General features: G+C 31.6%; 1 protein-coding gene and 1 pseudogene across 1 annotated transcript; both read right to left on the bottom strand.

Moving 5' to 3' along the window:
• Window positions 1-8,887: 8,887 nt before the first annotated feature.
• LOC123881432 (MLO-like protein 10) lies at window positions 8,888-15,739 on the bottom strand. The gene is made up of 15 exons (XM_045930124.1): window positions 15,213-15,739; window positions 14,823-14,880; window positions 14,237-14,466; window positions 13,919-14,035; window positions 12,484-12,544; window positions 12,249-12,337; window positions 11,855-11,929; window positions 11,694-11,782; window positions 11,385-11,434; window positions 11,236-11,276; window positions 10,946-11,119; window positions 10,704-10,739; window positions 10,538-10,605; window positions 10,342-10,402; window positions 8,888-9,664 (listed from the first exon to the last, which is right to left on the bottom strand). Exons 1-15 carry the CDS (start codon window positions 15,420-15,422, stop codon window positions 9,236-9,238), a joined length of 1,788 nt encoding a protein of 595 aa, XP_045786080.1. The 5' UTR covers window positions 15,423-15,739; the 3' UTR covers window positions 8,888-9,235.
• Window positions 15,740-17,156: 1,417 nt separating this feature from the next.
• On the bottom strand, window positions 17,157-18,461 carry LOC123881431 (annotated as a pseudogene).
• Between the last annotated feature and the right edge of the window lie 2,010 nt (window positions 18,462-20,471).

Here is a 20,471-nt window from a genome sequence, read left to right as displayed (position 1 = left end):
CTTTGATCACTAACCCTTAGTAAGAGTATAGGAGACAAACTAGTACAATTCAAATATATTAGATAGACTATAAGATTTTCAATTTTTGGAGTCGTTTGTATGGAGGGGTTGAGCAGATGAAAAACAATTGATATATCTATTAGGTGTATAAATAAATAGGGAAATAAATATTATTTTTTTAAAAAAATTACTTCTTGAAAAAACGAGGATAACTTGTGCAACAACCGATAAAAATAAGGGGCATAAACAAATTTGTAAGTGGATAAATTACTCAAAATTCTTCAAGAGTGTAGCCTATACCTCACCTACAAACGATTTGCTTAAATATCAGGAGGAAAAAAAAAATTAACTAAAAAAAATGTATATCCTAAGATGACCCTAACATAATCGCAACATAAGGTCGGGATTCATCACTAGTTTGAGAATTATTCTCTTTCCACTCCTGTGTTTTTTTCTACCCTCCATTTTTCTCTTTTTACCCTTGTTAAAAACCTCGGAATGCGTTTTCCGAAGTTTTTCTAGTTCAATTTCGGAGAAAATTCAGAAAATACATTCCGAAACTTTTTTCCATGGCAAACAAATTCGGAAAATTCATTCCGAAATATTTATCCAAGGGCAAAATTGGAAACACATGGGGTAGAAAAGAAACATAGTGGGTGGGAAGAGAGTCCAAATTGAATTCTAATTTTTCTGGCCCAAACTCAACATATATAGCTTTGTAGGGATTTTATATTGCATATTCATGTTTTTTAGCACAAGTTTCATCCATAATAGTTCACAAATTTCTTGTTTAGTTCTAAATTCGGACTCAACACTTATTCTCTTCTGAAAAACAATTTTTTAGTTTTTAAAAATTAAAAACTAAAAAACTTGATTGGTAATTCAGTTTTATAAAAATGTTTTTAAAAATTATTTTTTATGTATTAGTTTTTAAAACAAAAAAAAAAGTAAAACAGGTTCAAGAAATTTTACTTTTCTCTTCTTAAAAACAGTTTTCTAAAACACATTTTAAAAACTAAAAACTAAAATTTTTTGTTGTTTTTTTGGGTTCTTATTTCAGGATTAGAAATATACTGTTGGAGAATTTCGAAAATATACTCAAAAGAATGTAATATTTTAGTATTAGACTAATACTTGATTTTAGTCTTACAACCTTTTGTGAATAAGAGTGAATCATAATATTGTTTCGTAAAATAATCCTAACTAAAAATCATGTTTCTATGAATAAAATTCTGTCTAAAATATTCTAAGTCATTTCTTCATTTCTTTAGTGCATGAAAGTCATTGAAGGAACTTTATTTTATAAATTATCATTGATCGATATGTTTGATATGATTGTGTAATTCATATCATGGTTTCCAAAGTATCCTGAAGGGAATTTGTCGATTTAACTCATTTACATTCGGGCATAAATTGGTGGACAAATCTAAACCTAAAACTTAATGTGATACACATATTTTGGAATTCGTGTGCAATTATCATACGTTTTTCACTAACTTCTTCTTGTTCAAATTATTTGTAGCAATCTCTAACAAAATATAAAGTTTGAATTTTAAGAACTAGTACTAGTACAAATTGTACAATAGTACTACTGCATGATTAATATGATGACCCACTTATCTTATCTCTATCCCTTATCAATCAGCACGTGGATTTGCCTCTTGCAAGTGGACAGTGTGACACACATTCTATTTGGTTCCCAACTTATGACAATGAGAACCTGCAAATTATTGTGTCAACAAAAAAAACAAAACGACCAAATTATTAATCTATAATAATTATAAGTAGTTTGTAATTAATTGTATCTATCATCATGCCACAAAACAACCAAGCAAGATGATATGTTCTATGTCCCTAATTAAATACGAGCACATATTGAATATTTTTATTAAGAAAAAGAAAAGAAGATAAGGATTCAAATTTATTTTTTTGAATAAGGTAAAATGAGATATATGTACTAAAAAAAAAAAAAGAGATATATTAATAAGGATTCAAATTCTAAATGGGGATTTTAAAAATTTGAAAATTAACCACGTGATTGAGCTTAAGTGGTTAATAATCTTTTCCTAAGGACGAATCGTTCGGAGAAATCCAACTTTGATTTCTGAGTAAAACAATTCTTAGTCAGATTTATGATTTTATCCTAACAGAATCAGATGATTCTGACGACGAGGCTTGAGACAGTTATGGTGGAGGTAAAGCTCAGGTACGGTGAATCATGATGGAAAAAAAGTACCTGCAACACGTTAGCACTCAAACGCTCGAGTCAGTATGCGATCAAGAAAGAGTGAAGGAAAAGTAATTGAATTGTGTATCTTGGTTCCAAACATTATGTAAAGATTTTTTCTAAACATTATGTAAAAAAATTATTCAAAATTACATGACTCAACAACAAATAATAAAACTATGATTAGCTAGTCGTGAAGGAAATATAGACTTTTTCTGCCTTCCTTCATTCTTTTAGCTAGTCGTGAAGTCAGTATGTTGAGTCATTATAACCTTGGTTCCAAACATTGTGTAATGATCAAATTTTGATTTTCGTTGCTTTTATCTTGAACTTTTAATATTTTAATTTTTTTTATTTAATTCATTTCATGTTAAAAATTTCTAAATTTTGATATATCAAATTTTTATAATATTCTAATCATACATGCAAAAAATCATTCGAAAAATATTAATGTTATACAGGCACCAAATAATTTAAGTCGTGGGATATTTTGAGATGCCGACCAGGTTGAAAATCTTAATTACGACAGAATAACAAGAAGAAGAAAAATAGTAAGATCTAAATTGTAAAATTATAACTTAATTAATCTTGTGATATTTAATTGGATCAATAAAATTCGTTTTTCAAATACACTTGTGGTGGTGGTGGTGGTTAAAGGGCGGAAAAAAAAAAGTTTTGAATTACATTATTGATTGTCCAATCCAAAAGTTTGTACACAGATTGTGGCGAATTAGCTTTCGTCCTTTGTCTTTAGAATTCATGTTTATACTCTATTTTTAGGCATTGTTTATGCCTATTTTGTTTAATAATATACTTCTTTTGTTGAGACTAAATTCTATTTTGATGTTTTAAAAATAACAAACATGCTTAATTAAATTTTAATTTGATTCTGATCATTTTGTAATCTAACAAGTGCTCTTGAGTGATTTAATTTAAGACAGAAGCAATGGATTAAATTTACTTTGTTTCACACATAAGAAAAGAATCAAACACGTTTTAGACAAATCTACCTAAAAGAATTGATCAGGTTGGTCTTCCAAGCTCACGTGTTCAAAAGCATAATCACTTATTTAAGTCAACTTGGTACAAGACAATAATGAACTTTTTATGAGACTTATTTAAAGGACACAATGGTGCAAATAAGTCATTTAAGGCAAGGAATCAATTTTGATTCATGGACTTACTCATATAAGTGCCTTTAAGGAATATTAACTTCACATCTTGCACAAGGCCTTATGTTTATGTTCTCCAAGAACATCATTAAAAAAATTAATAGTAAACCAGTTGTAACGAATATTAGATCAGTTTGGGATAAACTTGTAACTTGCAAGAGAACATAAACAATTTGTGCAACAACTTTACAACGGATATATAGTCAGAAACAACTCACTACAGTTGGCACAAATTATTATCTTTGCCATCTTTGCATTACCACAGTCAGAGATCATTAAAAGAATGATCTCATACAGCATCTAAAGGACAGATCTATTTGGACTGTTTTGTTTCTCTCACAATGGTTATTTCCACACTCACAACTGATATGTTTGATGTCCAAGCAACAAAGGAACATCTCCATCTATAAATTGCACGTTGATCCAATTTGAAGAGCAAGAGTTAACAAGCACAAAAGCATTCATAATTGTCTTATCTCACAAGCAATCAAGCTCTTCTTTTTCACTCATACTCCAAGCTCTCTAGAAAAATAGGATCTATATTTCTTTGAGTATTTTGAGTGTATTTCATTTATGAGCTTCACAACCAGTTTATGTGTGTTTAAGCTTAGATCCAAGAACCCTTGCTAATCTTGTAAAGTTCATACTCAAGTCAATTTGTTATAATTGTTTGACTGCACCTTGGTAAGGTAGATCAACTTGTGATAGCTGGATATTTGTGATCCTAGTTTAGATCGTAAAAAGATCTTTGATCTCGGTTTAGATCAAAAGAAAGATTGTAATGTTGGTATAGAATATTACAGTGGACAATCTCACATGGGGACTGGAGTAGCCCATACTATTAAGGGATGGGCCAGAATAAGTTTTTTGTGTGATTCTCCCTCCCCTTACTCTTTTATTTGTACAAACACTTTACACATAATCACTCATTTACATGTGTGTTTTGTAGAAATCATTCTCAAAACATTCTAACAGTTTGATATTGTAGTTTGTTATTAACATAATTTGATTTGCATTTAAAATTTTAAAAGGTCATTTTTTGTGACAAACCTTGTTACTTCATCTTTACCTTCTTAAAAAAAATCGTTTTTCAAATGTAAACTATTGTTGGACTACTTCGACCGAGCATGGTAGGCCCTCATAACACTATATATTTATTTGTTTTATTTTACTAAAAAAAAAAAAACCAAAAGAAAAATGGAAAGTGCAAATTTATTTTTATGGAAAAATTGAAATAGATAAGGATTCTATTGTCCACAAATCCAAACTCAAATGACAGAAATATCGAAATTGATAGTGACGGACGTCAGGACTGGAGTTCGAATTACAATCACTCCTTGTGTGTGTGAGTTTTCAATGGCTTTGCCATTTCGTCTATCAACCAAAAATAAATAAAGATCTATTATTAAATACATAATTATTTCAATATTAAAAAAAGTAAATAAACAATTTATTATATTTATTAAATAAATTATATAAAAATATTATACGTAAATGATAAAAATATCCATATAAAAAATTATATTTAATTTATTACAAAGATTAATTTAATATTACCAATAAATCCAATATGTTTAAAGTTATTTAAAAATATTCAATGTTATATTGCTTAAATATATTCCATCACTCATACATCAACTTAATTCTGTCTTTTAGATATAATTTTTTTGTATGTGTTTTTTTATTTTGTTCTTTAGATGATTCACCTGAAGCTTAAGTTGGAGTTGAAGTCCTATGGTGAGTCTTAGTGTGGAAAAGATGATGGGAAAGCAAAATGGGCCGACACTTTTGATTTAAATGAGCTTTCTATGGACAAAAGGCTAAACTTTCACTAATATTATATATTTTTCCTAGACGTTGTGCGGTCAAAGATAATTATATAAACTTATTTACTTTTGAAGTTTAGACTTAATTATCTTCTCTTATACATTTTGAGTTGTGTAATGAGTTTAAATATTTACGTGAATTAATTTATTCATTATAATCTCAGTTATTTGCATGCAATCGTAGAGATTGATACTCGAGGTGAGTAGGACTAGAGCTGTATAATTGGCCTAATCATATAAAAAAACATAAGCTCGTCAAGTTATATGAGCAAGTCTATTTTTACAGTTCTAGTTGTACCTACCTCAAGAATCAATCTCAGATTATAATGAAAATTTACATTAATATCTAAATTCATTACACAACTCAAAATATATAAGAGAAGATAATTAAGTCTAAACTATAAACATAAAGAATATTATATAATTGTCTTTAATCACAAATTTGTTCAGGAAAAATGTATTATATTAATGAAAATTTAGCTCAACTCGTTAATACCTTTGTCCATATATAGAATGCTCATTTAAGTCAAATGTGTTGATCCATTTTGTTATCCCATCTCCTTTTCCATACAAAGATTAACGCTGAGCTCAACTCCAACCTCAGCTTCAAGTTAAACATTTAAAGAAAACAAAGTAAAACACATACAAAATAAATTACTTCATTCGTAACACTTTATAAGCAAAAATGCATTTTCTAGATTTATTGTATATTTAATGTACCTGGTCATAATATAGACCAGATACATTAAATATACAATGAACCTAAAAAATACATTTTTGCTTATAAAGTGTTACGGAGGGTGTATATCTAAAACAAAAAATTAGAAAGATTGTATGGGAAATAGAATATTTATAAACAACACAATATTTCATATTTTAAATACATTCATATAGATTTTATAAGGTTTTGCACAAAACCATCATGCCTTAGAGAATGATGCTTCAAGGATAAAAAATTGGATGATATTAGAGCATAGATTTGAATGAATTTTACTTATCTTCAAATTGAAAGAAATTAGAACATATATTTGAAAGATAAATATTACATTACCATGTGAAGAGATAATGATTAGTGGAGATGTAATTGCAAAAGTGATGTGGTGATCAATATAGTGCAATTGCAGAAACCACAACAATTGGGAACAATGGATTTGATCCAGCGAAGATCAGAAAATTATGATGGACAAAACCTTGCATGAATGGTTTGCACAAAATGATGCTTCGGGGAATAAAATTGGATGAAATTAGAGCATAGGTTTGAAAGATAAGTATTACATTACCGTGAAGTGATAACAATTGGTGGAGATGTACTCATAGAAGCGATGTGGTGATCAATATAGTGTTGCATTTGTAGAAACAACAACAATTGGGAACGATCAAACAAAGATCATGAAATTGTGATGGACAAACCCTAGCAAGAAGCTTTTGCACAAAACCTTCATGCTTCACAGAATGATGTTTTTGGGTAGGGTGGTTCATTTTAACCGGTTGTCATGGATTAACCATAACCAAATTCATATCCGATTTAAAAAATTGGTTAATTATGTTTAGGTTTTATAACCAAACCCATTCTTTTTTATTTGGAAAACCACAACCAAATTTTATGTCCAAATTCCTCAAAATTCAAATTCAAATCAATTTTTCCTAAAAAAAAATAGAGAACTTTTTTTCCAAAAAAAAATAGAAAACTTTTTTCCGAAAAAATATCGGAAACTTTTTTTCCCGAAAAATATCCGAAACTTTTTTTCTGAATAAAATATCAGAAACTTTTTTTCCAGACAAAACTCCGGAATTGTTTTTATCTGAAATCAACTTTTTTCCGAAAAATAAATCGAAAAATTTTTACCGAAAAAAGATCGGAAACTTTTTTACGGAAAAATCGGGAACTTTTTCCGAAAAAAAAAATCAAAAATTTTTTCTCGAAAAAAATATCGAAAAATTTTATTCCGGTAAAAACTCGGAATTGTTTTTTCCGAAGAAAATATAAGATATTTTTTCCCGAAAAAAGATCGGAAACTTTTTTTTCTGAAAAAAAAAAACTCCGATATTCTTTTTTATCTGAAATCGAAACTTTATTCCCAAAAATAATTAAAAAGAACCAGTTATTAAACCAAAAACCGGTTATAAAAGTGGTTATGGACATAACCGGTTTTGTGAAAACCAAACCGGTTAAGATATTTGGTTTTAATATCCGGTTATGATATTTGGTTATGGACGGTTATTTTGGTTTATCTATGATGTTCATCCCTACTTCTGAGAACAAAATTGAATGAAATTAGAGTATAGATTTGAATTAATATTAACTTATCCTCAATTTGAATGAAATTACAACATAGATTTTAAAGAAAAATATTACATTACCGTGCGAAGAGATAACGAATGGCGAAGATGTGATCGCAAAAGTGATGTGGAGATCAATATACTGTTGCAATTGTAGAAACCACAACAATTGGGAACGATGGATTCTATGAAGATCACGAAATTGTGATGGACAAACCGTAGCATGAAGATTTTGTACGAGAGAGAGAGAGAGAGAGAGATTTCAGTTTTATGGAAATTTGGAGTGAAGAAAATGACAGCGGACTCCTCCATTTTATAGGGGAACTTGGGAACTTAAAAGGAGAAAATCTCTCCGCGTTCCAGCTGTTCAAATCCAAAAAACGAATCCTTTGAAGTTAATTGACGCGGCGATTTAGGGTGAAGTGGATGAGATTGAATTGGATCAGAACTAACACGCGTGAAACTGATAAGATCGAACGTGGATCAATCTATTGAAAACGGATAGCTACTAACTTGGTCAGCATAAAAAATGTGTGCATTTATTAAATGGATAGAGATCACACTTATTAAAAAAATAATTAAATTATTTTTCAATTTCTCATATTAAAAAATTAATGAATCACCCAAGCCCAAAGCACACGTGTTGAGGCATACCGAAGTGGACACCCTCCATTGTATAAACACTACTAAAGTGTGTTGTCCCTCCAAAGTGGGACTTATTGAACTTTTTCAAATTCACTCTTCACACACTAGTTCTACTTGTGTTTATTTCTTACCAAGTTACAAACAAGTTCCCTCCAAAACTCAAACTTGTTCCGACAACATATATTTGAGTTTTTTCTTTTTTGTTTTTGTGTTATCGTCACCTAAGTGTGATGTTGTTGTTTTGTTCATCGTCTTGTGCGACATATTTTGGTTTTCCTGTCTCCAATGATATACAAATCTGGAGGCATGAGTACTATAGTCTATGGGGCTTATAACGACTATCACTAAGGTCAACTTTCTCTCAGTCTCACAAATGTTTTGTCAATATGTTGCATAATTGGTCATCTCAAAGACCACATATTGTTGATTTTTTGTGCCAACACCTACAAATATCTTTTTTCACAAGTTGCATGATATCGAAGACTATAAATCTCAACTTATTACTGATCTTTGATCATATGTAAAAGAATTTAGTCTGATTATTAGATTTTAATTTTGGTTTGTTAACGTTTTATTGTTTGCCGCTGAAAATCTAGTTATCTTGTATTGTTGTTATGTTAGCATTCATTTAATGTTTACTTTAAAAAAAAAAAAATTGTATATGAGAACTTTGCCTATTATATTATAGGGACATTAGTAAATTCTTTTGAAGTGAAACTCAAATGATTTCAATCACATAAATATTAATAATAAAATTTGTAAATATAAAATCAAATACAATTGCTTAAAGATATATTCATTGCAGACTAGTGTCATTGGACATAGCTACTTTGTCTAATTCTCTTTTAATCACACAACCACAATACTTGAAAAAGTAAAATTATATTTAAGCCTAATCATAATAAAGCTCTAACTATAAGCATTATTTAGAGGAAGGGTAGAGTTTCCATTGCAGACAAATGTTCTAAGAAAAAGGATGTACAAAACTTATCTAATTTAAGTATACCAATATCTAGAAAGCTCTAAAGATATAATATGAGTAACCTAACCAAAAAATTGTTGCATGAAGTAACTTGTAATGCTATTTAATCTGCACTTCTGTCTGCATGATCAAGCTTGACAAATGAATAGCTACTTTTTATTGTTGGTTGGCGTTCAATGGTTTCTATGACGGTTTGGTGTTCATTTTCTTTTGCATCTTGTTCGACATGATCTACTCTTACTGTTAGCAAGTTTGCTGTTGATGGCGGAGACAGCTCAATATCAGATTGGTAATCGTCTTGGTCATCACCATAGGGTGAAACGGTGCGAGTTGAGTGACCGGTGGTTTTGTAACGGTGTAATTTAGGGCTAGTAGAGGAGTGCACAGTTGAATCAGGCGTGCTTCCGTCCACAGTTCGCACGCTGGACTTTCCTAGTTTCAGTCCTTTCTTCTTTTTAACAGTATTGTGCCATTTTTTTAAGGCTTTTGATGTCTGTTCATCAAATATTGATTTTTTCATTCTTGATCCCATCTGCAAAAGTTTTACCAGTTAATTAGTCCACCTTGAAATCTTAGTAACTTCGAGTATAAACTCTTGTAAATGAGGATTGTATCGTGAAAATTAAAACTTCTAATATATGACATATCGTGGAGCGTGAAGGGTCAACAATTGACGAAGAAAGATGAAACTCTGATACCATCTTAAAATTTGGACTTGCTCCCTCCGGTCTCATATATAAGTAAAGATTCTTTTTTCAGGTTCATTGAATAACTGATATATCTGGTCCATAATATGAACTGGATACATCGGTTATTCAGTGATCTGAAAAATAAATCTTTGCTTATATACGAGACCAGAAGGAGTATGGCCTAACTCAGTCCTACAAACCAGAATACCAGATTATAAGGTGAGGACTAACACAGCATTACAATATGCGGTACTAAGGTCATGCATCTAGGATATGTGGGACAATACACACTCGGAGGCTATCTAAGGCAACTTTCCAACACAATCTCAGTGGCATCAAGAATTATACTGTAATATAGTCATTTTCTCTTAAAATTTTCCTACGACTCCATGTGTCCTATTAGGATAAACAACACGCGTGTTGATCTTGGTTAAGTTTGCAGAAAAAACTTCAATCAAAGAAAACGAATGACTCTTATCATCAAGTAATACAAAATCAGGAAAATGAAAGCATGTAGTACCTGAGTAACAAGAGCATATAATGGAAGGGTAATGTAGCTGCAAAGGCATAGCGCCAAGACCCTTCAAAACCATACGAGAGTTCATCATATTAGTTTATGGTGGTAATGCTTAATGGTTTCAAGCTTATAGTAGCTTTTGAAATGCATATCAAGGCATGCCGTTTTAATGCAAAAGAGAATTTCAGATCAAACTTACCCTAAAGCTACTTTGATTATTGCGGCCTTGGTATCCGCATGAAAACAATTTTTCATACCAAAAGAATACTGCAAATTAAGAAATCATGACGTTAATTACTAGCCATTTATCATAATCTACTTAGACTACAAATAGACAATATTAAAGGTGTAAAGATGGTCTGTACCCATATCCACAAGAAATATGTTATTTGAAAGGCATTCTGCAAGAGATAAGATTATCGGTTAGTTATAAATATTAACAACTCAAAAATTGAAAACGACCTAAAAGTACTTTTATCTCATTAGTACAAATATTGAACTAAAAAAAAATTTCAACTCGTTAATTGCATATCTAACAAAATATCTTAAATAATATAAAAGAATAAAAATATTGTATGCTCAAGTCACAATTTAACAAATTGAATACCTGGAACAAGGCAAAATGGATAAGATGAAGAATTAACTGAGGCTTCCCGAACCAAAAATATTTGTCTGAGCCTTGAACAAGAGGAATCCCTTGGATAACTGCATGCCTTTCTGTGATTTCGATAGCCATCTTTGACAATGTGGCTTGAAGTTTTGTTCCAACAGCAAAAATTATCTGCAACAAATTGAATCCTTTATATACCAGTAATCTCAACCATGGTTATCAAATCGTGAACCGGAAGCAAGCTTATCAAATCTCAACCATGGTTATACAGAGAACAGAATACTTACAACAACAGGAATTACGGATGCCCAAATCATAGCATGCCATCCTGGAAAATAAAAAAAATAAAAAAAAAGGATTAACCAATTGAACATTCGACTTCGTAAAAGTAAATTCGATAGAAATCGATTGAGGAAAAAGTTAACAAGGTGCTTACCATTAATATTTAGGAGAAGGAAAACAACAAATGATGCCCAAAGAACAGGACTGTCAACAACAACAACAAATTGCAGTTAGTAAGCATGTATTTCAAACCAGTTATCACCTATGAAGCATGGACACTCCTCAGATGTGTCAGTGTCAGACACCGACACTTATGATTACACTGAATTATGGCATTTTTTCAAAATATTATCAGTGTCGACGTGTTAGTGTCTGGGTCGTGTCTGTGCTGCATAGGTTATCACGGTAAAAACCATAGAGAAATAATGCTTCAAAATTAAAATGTATAGTGTAAAGGTGTTACCTTACTCCCACAACTACCTTGAAGTCATCCTCCAAGGATCGTTTGATATATTTTTGGAAGTTGAATTTACTTCCCGGTGACAGGTGGACCTACACATAATGCACTGTCAAGAACAGAACGCAAATATGAACATTAAAGGTATATTATGGACTAAGACTCACAGCGATAAATCCATTGCGCAGAGTCAGGTAGTCAGCTTTACCGACAGATCTATAAAACTGTCTAAAGAAGCAACTCTGAAATTGGAAAAAAAAATATGAAAGAGATGATTAAACATTTCCTTGAAAGAGCGTGATATTATGAAGCTATGAAACTGCAGCGTGATATTATGAAGCTATGAAACTGCATGCATTCTGTTAATAATGATACTAAAAAAATAGCAATAGTCGATCCATTAACTTCTATCTCACTTTCCAGTTTTTATGAGCTATACCTCAAATAATACGACTACAATGCCGCCTTTCATTTTCTCTAACAAATTTTACATGAAATGACGGTTCCAATCTCAAGAAAATAGAAGTGAAAACATAGTATAATTAGTAAAGTTGGTCTTACTATATAGAAGAAAATTGGAGTTTTTGTCCAAATGGTGGCATGTTGTCTAACAAATGATGTTTCATGTGTTAGCCGGAATCTTGAAGGATCTGTATGATAAATGCACAAGAGGCATGAAATCGCATGTAGCAGCATTATAAAGTAAAATTGGTATACATAAGAGTAAAATTTAAAGAACTAGTATTTTTCATAATCAAAGATGAAAAACAGTGAAATACATCAATGGACGTCATACCATTAGCAAACTCATTTCCAAGAGATGATGTCTCTGCCTCCCATGTCTTCCATCCTCGTATCTACATAAAAGAAATCATCAATGACTAACTAAGTTTTTTTTTGAAGAAGCTAAATTAGCCCACCCAAATTGGCGCCAGAGAGAATCGAACCTCAGACCTCAAGAGGAGCACACTCCCAGGTCCCAAGCCAATACCAATGCACCAACCCAAGTGGGTTCAATGACTAACTAAGTTACAAACTCTTGATTCAAAATAAACCAAAAAAAGGATTCTCCATGTTCTAACTACCTCTTATACTTGTACTAAGAGATGCGGCATATTAGTAATTTAACAATGAAGCACTGACAGGTAGACACTAGTAATAATTTGAAAAAAATGGAATTAACTGAATGTAACCACATGTATCAGCATATTGTCTAGGGATGGCAATTTGACCCATACCCAGAGGGTACCCGCAAAAATTACCCACAACGGGTAGGGTAAAAACCCGCATTTTGGGTACGGGCACGGGTATGGGTAATTACCCGCAAAAATGAACGGGTATGGGTGCGGGTACGGGTACCTTAGTACCCACCCCGCCCCATACCCGCATAATATATGTAAATCAATTTAAAACAATACAACTCTACTAAACTATTACATATTTTTAATAAAAATGTTTATTTATAACATAATATAAAAATAATGTGAATATTTAACATAAATATGAACTTTAACATAAAGTTAGTAATAATTTTGTTTATAATTTTCATTAGTCAATATTAAAATCTTTGAAATTTTTTTAATTCTATTAAAATTATATGATATTTTATAATTGATCAATTTAATTTTAGTAAAAATGCGGGTAACGGGTACGGGTATGGGTACCTAGGTACCCATAGGGTATGGGGACGGGGGCAAAAGTTGTTACCCACGCGGGTATGGGGATGGGTACGGGTATTTTTTCAATCCGCGGGTATGGGGATGGGTACTATAGTACCCTACCCATACCCTACCCATTGCCATCCCTAATATTGTCAGTGTCATGTCAGACACCGGACACGCCTTGAAGTTTTGATGTCAGTGTTGTGTCCGGTTTTAGTATTTGTGTATGTATCTGTGCTTTATAGGAAAGTTACTAATATGCACTCTGCTCCCTTTTGCACCTCCTTTCTTCCTCCCTTCTATGTGGAGAAATACAAACAGGACATAGATTTAAGCCGATATACCTTAATTCAAACAAAGTCTTAGTTTAATTAACTCAAAGTTATAGAAGAAATAACAAAATTATAAACAAACAAATACAAGAATGTTCAACCACTAAATAAGACTGTCACTATCTACGGCTTTATTATTTCTTTGAGACTAGATGCTTTCACGAATCACGGCGCTATAACTAGGTAGTGCAAAATAACTTAAGTATTCAACCAACACAAAAAGAAAAGACGCGCAGACCTTTAGTCTCCCAAGAAGCATTGTGACAGCACTGTATATGACATGAAGGACCGCTAAGAAGAATATGAGGATGTGTAACTGGTGCAATCCATTGACAGATATAAGAGGCTCGCGTCCCTATGATAACAAACAACAATTAGATTTACAAATATGGATTAAAGCAAAAGGAGCCTTTGATATTGTGCCGGAGGAAATAAGATAAATGAAATTGACAAAAAATAATGTAACAGTTATAATAATCAGTGTAAAGTGGATATCAGAAATAAACAATTGAGATTTTATTTATTAAGGAAAAATAAAGAATGGAAACATAGTTACCTCCTTGCATTGGTAAGGTGTAGCATCTTCTGATAAATATCTGTGTTCATAAAAGAGAAGTTTCCTACGATTTTCCTCATTGTTATTTGCATCGTCTTTATTTCCATCGTGTTTGCTTCTATATGGACATGGCAACAATTTGTCTGCCATATTGGCAGGAATACATATTTTAACAATGTAGCTCTGTCCAAAAGTCAAAAGCAATGAAAGGAAACCTAATATCATCAATTCTGCAAACAAAAAAAAAAAAAAACAAATTTAACATGAATTAGAGAAACATATGAGAAATAATCAAAATTATTATCATCGTTATTTTCATTTTTTTGTTTCACATAAATCTGAAGATAAAAAAAATTGACAGTAAAAGAAAATTAACTCAACATGAGTGAGTCAAAGTGTTAATATACTTTGGCTCCAAGAGAAAAAGCAATTCTATGAAGCACCCAGACACATACACCAGACACGACACTTGGTGACCTGTGTCGGACAACACTGACATGTCTTTGATCTGAAGTGTCGGTAGTTGGTACTATATAATTCATGATTAAAGTTCACAACTATTGTTATTCCTTGACTACAATCTTACCAGCTTTGACTTTTTCCAGAGCTTCAAGCAAAGCCTTCTTGTGTCTATCTCCCAGCCACTGAGAAAATACAAAGACTCGTGAATTACAAAGCCATCAACAAGGATTTTGAAGAACTCAATAACCAAATCAAACCCCTAAACTAAAAATTCTAAGATTTCACTTATAGTGACACAATTTCAACAAAACAAAAAAGAGAAAAATAGCCACCGAAACAAAAAATGAAAAACAAATCAATTCACATCACATGCAACAAAACAACATAAAGACAAAATTTTCATTTAAACAAATTAAATTAGAAAAAAAAAAAAAAAAAACAGTTAACTTAATTATGAAACGCAGAATCAAACAATTACAATTGAAATTAAAAGAGTTTGAAATTGGTACCATACCGTTCCAATTTTGTGAAGAGATTTCTCAAGAATTAGAGAAATCAAGATGAAAACAGTACAAACACAAGCAACAGCCCATGTTGGTGTCTGATCAAGGTCTTTAGAACTGCTACTGCTCTCACTTGAAGCCATAGCGACACTTCCATTGTACAACCATGACAATGAAAAAACACAAAGTGACAACCTTTTTTTGTACATTGACACAAACATAGGTGAAACAAAAAAAACACAAACACTCAAATTGTGTCTTTAGAAACAAAATGCAAGCAAATGGTGATCTGGGTTTGTTGAGAATGAAGCAAAGATTGAAGCTTTATCTAAGAACTTAAATGGGTTGGTTTTGAAATCTTGTGAAGCGCGTGCATTAATTGAAGAATACTACTATAGAGTATTAGGTAGAGAGAAGAACAAAGAAAGTTTCTGTCTTTTGGTTGTGTTTGAGTGGTGGAAGACTTATACTCCCAATCAAAAAAGTTGAATTTAAAGCAATAATTTTCAAATAAAGAAATATAGCTTATCAAAATAGTAATAAATTTAATTTAAAAGATTTTGTTAATATTTTATTCCTTGTTTGTTTTCATTTTATGATTTATGATGTGTGAATATGAATTTTCCATAATTAAAATAAAGATCATACTAAGATGATCTTCAATGGTGATACTGATACCACTTTGGGTATCATACATTACTAATAAGTGGTCCCTACGATATCATGTAATATTTATGCAACTCATACATGTTTTACTCCAATGGTGATACCACTTTTTGAGTATCATATATTAATGACAAACAATAATGTTTTAACATAAATAAAAGCTATTAAATTGAATTTATATAGAAAAATAAAAATAATAATAACATTAAATTGATCTTATTTAAGGTACCGGTATCATCAATTTTGATACCCTCTGTGTCACGTCATAGAACTCCAATGATAAAAAAGTTAAGGTACCGTATCATTAATCTATGAAACTCTGTTAGATACTCTTATTGGAGATACTCTAAATTTTAATATTAATTAATTAAGTAAAAAAACAGCTATTAACAACATAAGTTATGACGAACCGTGTGGAATAATCAGGCACATATAATCTGGCAACAATCAAGGAAAGAAAGTTTCTGTAAATGTTTTGTTCACAAAGGAAAATAAGAAAGTTCTTATTCACAATGAGTCTACATTTTTGTCAATTCTTGTCATTTTTCTCTCACGTTTTGGAAAGAGGTTTTGTCATGGTCTCATGGATTTGGATTCGGTATAGTCACTTATTGCATGAAATTGTACGGTCACAGTTCTCTGATCGTTTGATTTTGATTTGTCTAACTTAAAATTTTTAATTGAAACTTCACATTTTATAAAATTAGAATATCATTTTATTATGGATCAATTGATCAAGATCAAACGGTTAGGAATTAATGATTCATGTAGTCAGTGACGTGACTGACGTGATGGCACATAACTCAATTCCTTAGACCATGTACGATGGTTAACCTCATTCAACACAACTTTTTCACTTCTCAACACTCCACATCATTTTCTCTTTCTTCCACTTAATCATTCAACACACATTTAACTTTTATCCTCTCCAATAGTTTTTTCATTCAACACTCTACCCCACCACTTTTTATTTCATTTTTTTATTTAAATTTATATTTTTGTTTTTATGATTACATAAAATTACAATTATCGATTAAAATTAAATTAAAATAATAAACACTTAACAATTTATTTTTTAGTTTTTTTAATAAAAACAAAATTTATTTAAATAATTTATACGATACAAATCATTTTAACTTAATTTAAAATACAACACACAAGTAATGTAATTAGTACGATACAAATAATTTGAAATGCAATACAACACACAAGCAACATAATTAGTATGATACAAATAATTTAAAATGTGATACACACGAGCAACGTAATCAGTACGATACAAATCATGTTCAATCATGTCTCATTCCAAACTTTGTCCATATGTGCTTCACTAAATTTGCTTGCAATTCTTGATGACCTTTTGGATCACGGAACTCGGATCTAGCACGCACATGATTTACAAAAGCGGGTAACACCTCGGTCGAGTATTGTTGCGGTGCACTAGATCCACTTTCCTCAGATTGCTCAAAATCGGTCCAACGTTGAGCATATGAGTCTCGTTCATCCTCAACAATCATATTATGTAATATGATGCATGATCTCATTATGATACCCAAATCGGTTATGTCCCACAAGCGAGCTAGTTCACGGATGATTTTAAATCGAGCTTGAAACACTCCAAATTCACGTTCGATGTCCTTCCGATATCCCTCCTGATATTTTACAAATAACTTATCGGGTTCACTTTGAGAAAGTCTAATCGATTTGACGAAAATTGGATAAGAAGGATAGATACCATCAGCTAGATAGTATGTCATATTATAGGGACGTTGATTCACAAAGAAATTAACAGTGGGAGCATTTCCCTGTTCAACGTCATCAAACACTGGTGACCGGTCTAGAATGTTTATATCGTTCAACGTTTCCGAACATCCAAAAAAGGCATGCCAGATCCATAGATCATGAGATGCAACTGTTTCAAGAATAATTGTGGTGGTTCCCTTATCCCCCCTAGTAAATTGACCTTCCCATGCTTTAGGACAATTTTTCCACTCCCAGTGTATGCAGTCAATACTCCCAATCATCCCTGGGAACCCCCGCATTTCACTAACATGTATTTTTTGCAGGTCATCTTGCGTTGGTGCTCTCAGATACACTTGCTCATACAATCGTATGATTCCTTTACAAAATCTACGTAATCACTCCAATGTTGTAGTACCTCCTATTTTGATGTACTCATCTACCACATTTGCTGCCATACCATATGCTAACATACGCATTGTTGTGGTACGTTTTGCTATGGGTGATATACCTTTTTTATTGGCTGCATCAACTCGCTGGGTGAAGTAGTTATCACTACTTGAAAGGTCCCGAACGATTCGAAGGAAAACATGTTTTTGTATCCGGTAGCGACGACGAAACATTGCATCGGCATATGTAGGCTCATTGGCAAAGTAGTCGTCAATTAGTCTTTGGTTTGCCGCTGCATGATCTCTATTGAGATATTTTCTAGTACGAGGTGCATTATCTTCCAATATTTTCTGTCGATGCTATCTAAATCGATTGAGTATATAAGTGTCTTCAATTTCACGTCTTTGTTTGTAGGCTGCGATATCAAAATGATATTTTGATGGATCCATTTTTTGTGATATTGGAAGTAGATTGGATGAGATTTGAGATATTGGAAGTAGTTGGAAGAGATTTGGGATATTGGAGGTAGATTGATACATAAATGGTTGTATGAGTCCCTATATATAAATGGTAGACCACCGACGGATTTAAAATAAATATTGTATAGAGTTAATTATCGGATAAATATTAGATTCGAATTGAGTGGTAGACCACCGACGGATTTGAAATAAATATTGTATAGAGTTAATTATCGGATAAAGATAACAGACAATAATGTGGGATTGGTACTACACTGCCAAAATGATAGCATACAATAATTATAACATACAATAATTTAAATGTCACAAACACTATATTGACATAAATCAACGTGATAAAATTAAAGCAAACACTACATTGACATGTTCAAACACAATAAAATTAAAGCAAACACTACACCGACATATTCAAACACAATAAAATTAAAGCAAACACTACAGACAAATACTTGCTTGAAATTAATTATCAAATAGTTCTTGGGCCAACTTTTCCAACATTTTTTTCTTCCGATCATCGGGATGCTCGTCGGAAGTTAACTGTGAATACAATTTCCATTTCTCCAATCGGTTAGCCTCTTGTTGCATCAATGTCATTTTCTCCAATTGTTCAATCTCTTTCTCCCTTAATTGTTTGAATGCAGCCCAATCTTTTTCCACCACCTCCGAGGAAGCTTCCTTGCTTTTTTTTTACCCTTTTTTTTAGCTACCTCCCTACCCATAGGACGAGCACTAGATCCTACAGAGTTCGAGCCACATGCATCACTCTCGTGAGATCTCTTAGATCCACTACTTCCTGAGCCACATGCATTACTCTGGTTTTTTTTTTTCTGTGTCCAAATCAAATGAATCAAGTCTCTATTTATAGATTAAAAAAATCATGAATTTTGGTAAAAAAATAAAAAATTATTTTGCTATGAAATAATTGAGTTCAAAGTATTATTGTGATAAAAATCCGCCCAGCCAATCAGCCACCAACACGTGTCCTTATCTATTCTTCTCTCTCTGCGTTGCTGCGCCTCACTCTCCCTGTCAACGCGTGTTCTGCACGCGCCTGTTTTGCCAAATGAAAACAGGTCGCGTGTCCCTCCGTGTCAGGCTTCAACATGTTGAAAACTTTCAACTCTTCCCTCCTCCACCTCATCTTCAACACACCTCCTCCAATCATTCAACACTCTCAACACTCATTTAACCCCTCTTTAAACATACCATTGCACATGGTCTTATTGTGACACAAATCTACTATACTACAATAAAAAAAACAATTTTTTTTTTTCGTCAAAAAATTCTTATATATTTTATAATTATATTAAAATGAAATTAATTTGTAACAATTTTACACATAATTCAATCAAATTGATGATTTAGATATTTGTGTCATTTTCTTTTACTAAAAATAAATGATATTCATTCATTCAAATCGATAAAATACATCAATGCAATATAAATTCAAAGTGCTAAAAACAAAAAGGTAACCAAACAAACCACATAGACTATTTAGCGTAGATTTATAACCGCCGCAAAAATAGTATATCTATGAAAAAAATAATAAATCTAGGGCGATTTTCATTTTTAAAAACTAAAAAAAAAATGAACTAAAGTGATGTATATCATTATAACCCTATGTAGCCCAATATTTAATTGGCCCCGTCGAACATTTTACTTATCCATCTCTTTAATTTCAAATTCTCTCGGTTGTAGTTTTCTTTCTCTTTCATTGCTGCCTATCAAAACTTTTTTCTACTCTTTTTCCGAATCTCTTCTAACCGGCAAGATACTCAATGATTTAGTATTCCCAATATGAAACTAAAAGATCATTTTCCCAACTCTAGAACTATGCCAAGAGAAAACCTCTTTGGTTCTCTTATTTAACGTTTGTAATTTAACGAACTAAAATGAAGCAAGAAAACATAAGAGACTAAAGAGAAATGTAAAATTAACTTAAGGGACCAAAAATATAATTTACCTATATAATTTTAAAATAATTGTGTATATGCC

Source organism: Trifolium pratense, linkage group LG4, assembly GCF_020283565.1.
Source record: "Trifolium pratense cultivar HEN17-A07 linkage group LG4, ARS_RC_1.1, whole genome shotgun sequence".
NCBI classification, from domain to species: Eukaryota; Viridiplantae; Streptophyta; class Magnoliopsida; order Fabales; family Fabaceae; genus Trifolium; species Trifolium pratense.
This window is presented reverse-complemented; position numbering and strand designations above follow the sequence as displayed.

What these genes read in the sequence shown, in the direction of transcription:
- LOC123881432 (XM_045930124.1), bottom strand. Translation starts at nt 15,422, where the DNA reads ATGTTTGTGTCAATGTACAAAAAAAGGTTGTCACTTTGTGTTTTTTCA. An exon ending in CACCTTACCAATGCAAGGAG is followed by an intron (nt 14,036 to 14,236) that starts GTAACTATGTTT and finishes TTGTTATCATAG; the next exon opens with GGACGCGAGCCTCTTATATC. An exon ending in CATATTTCTTGTGGATATGG is followed by an intron (nt 10,606 to 10,703) that starts GTACAGACCATC and finishes CTTAATTTGCAG; the next exon opens with TATTCTTTTGGTATGAAAAA.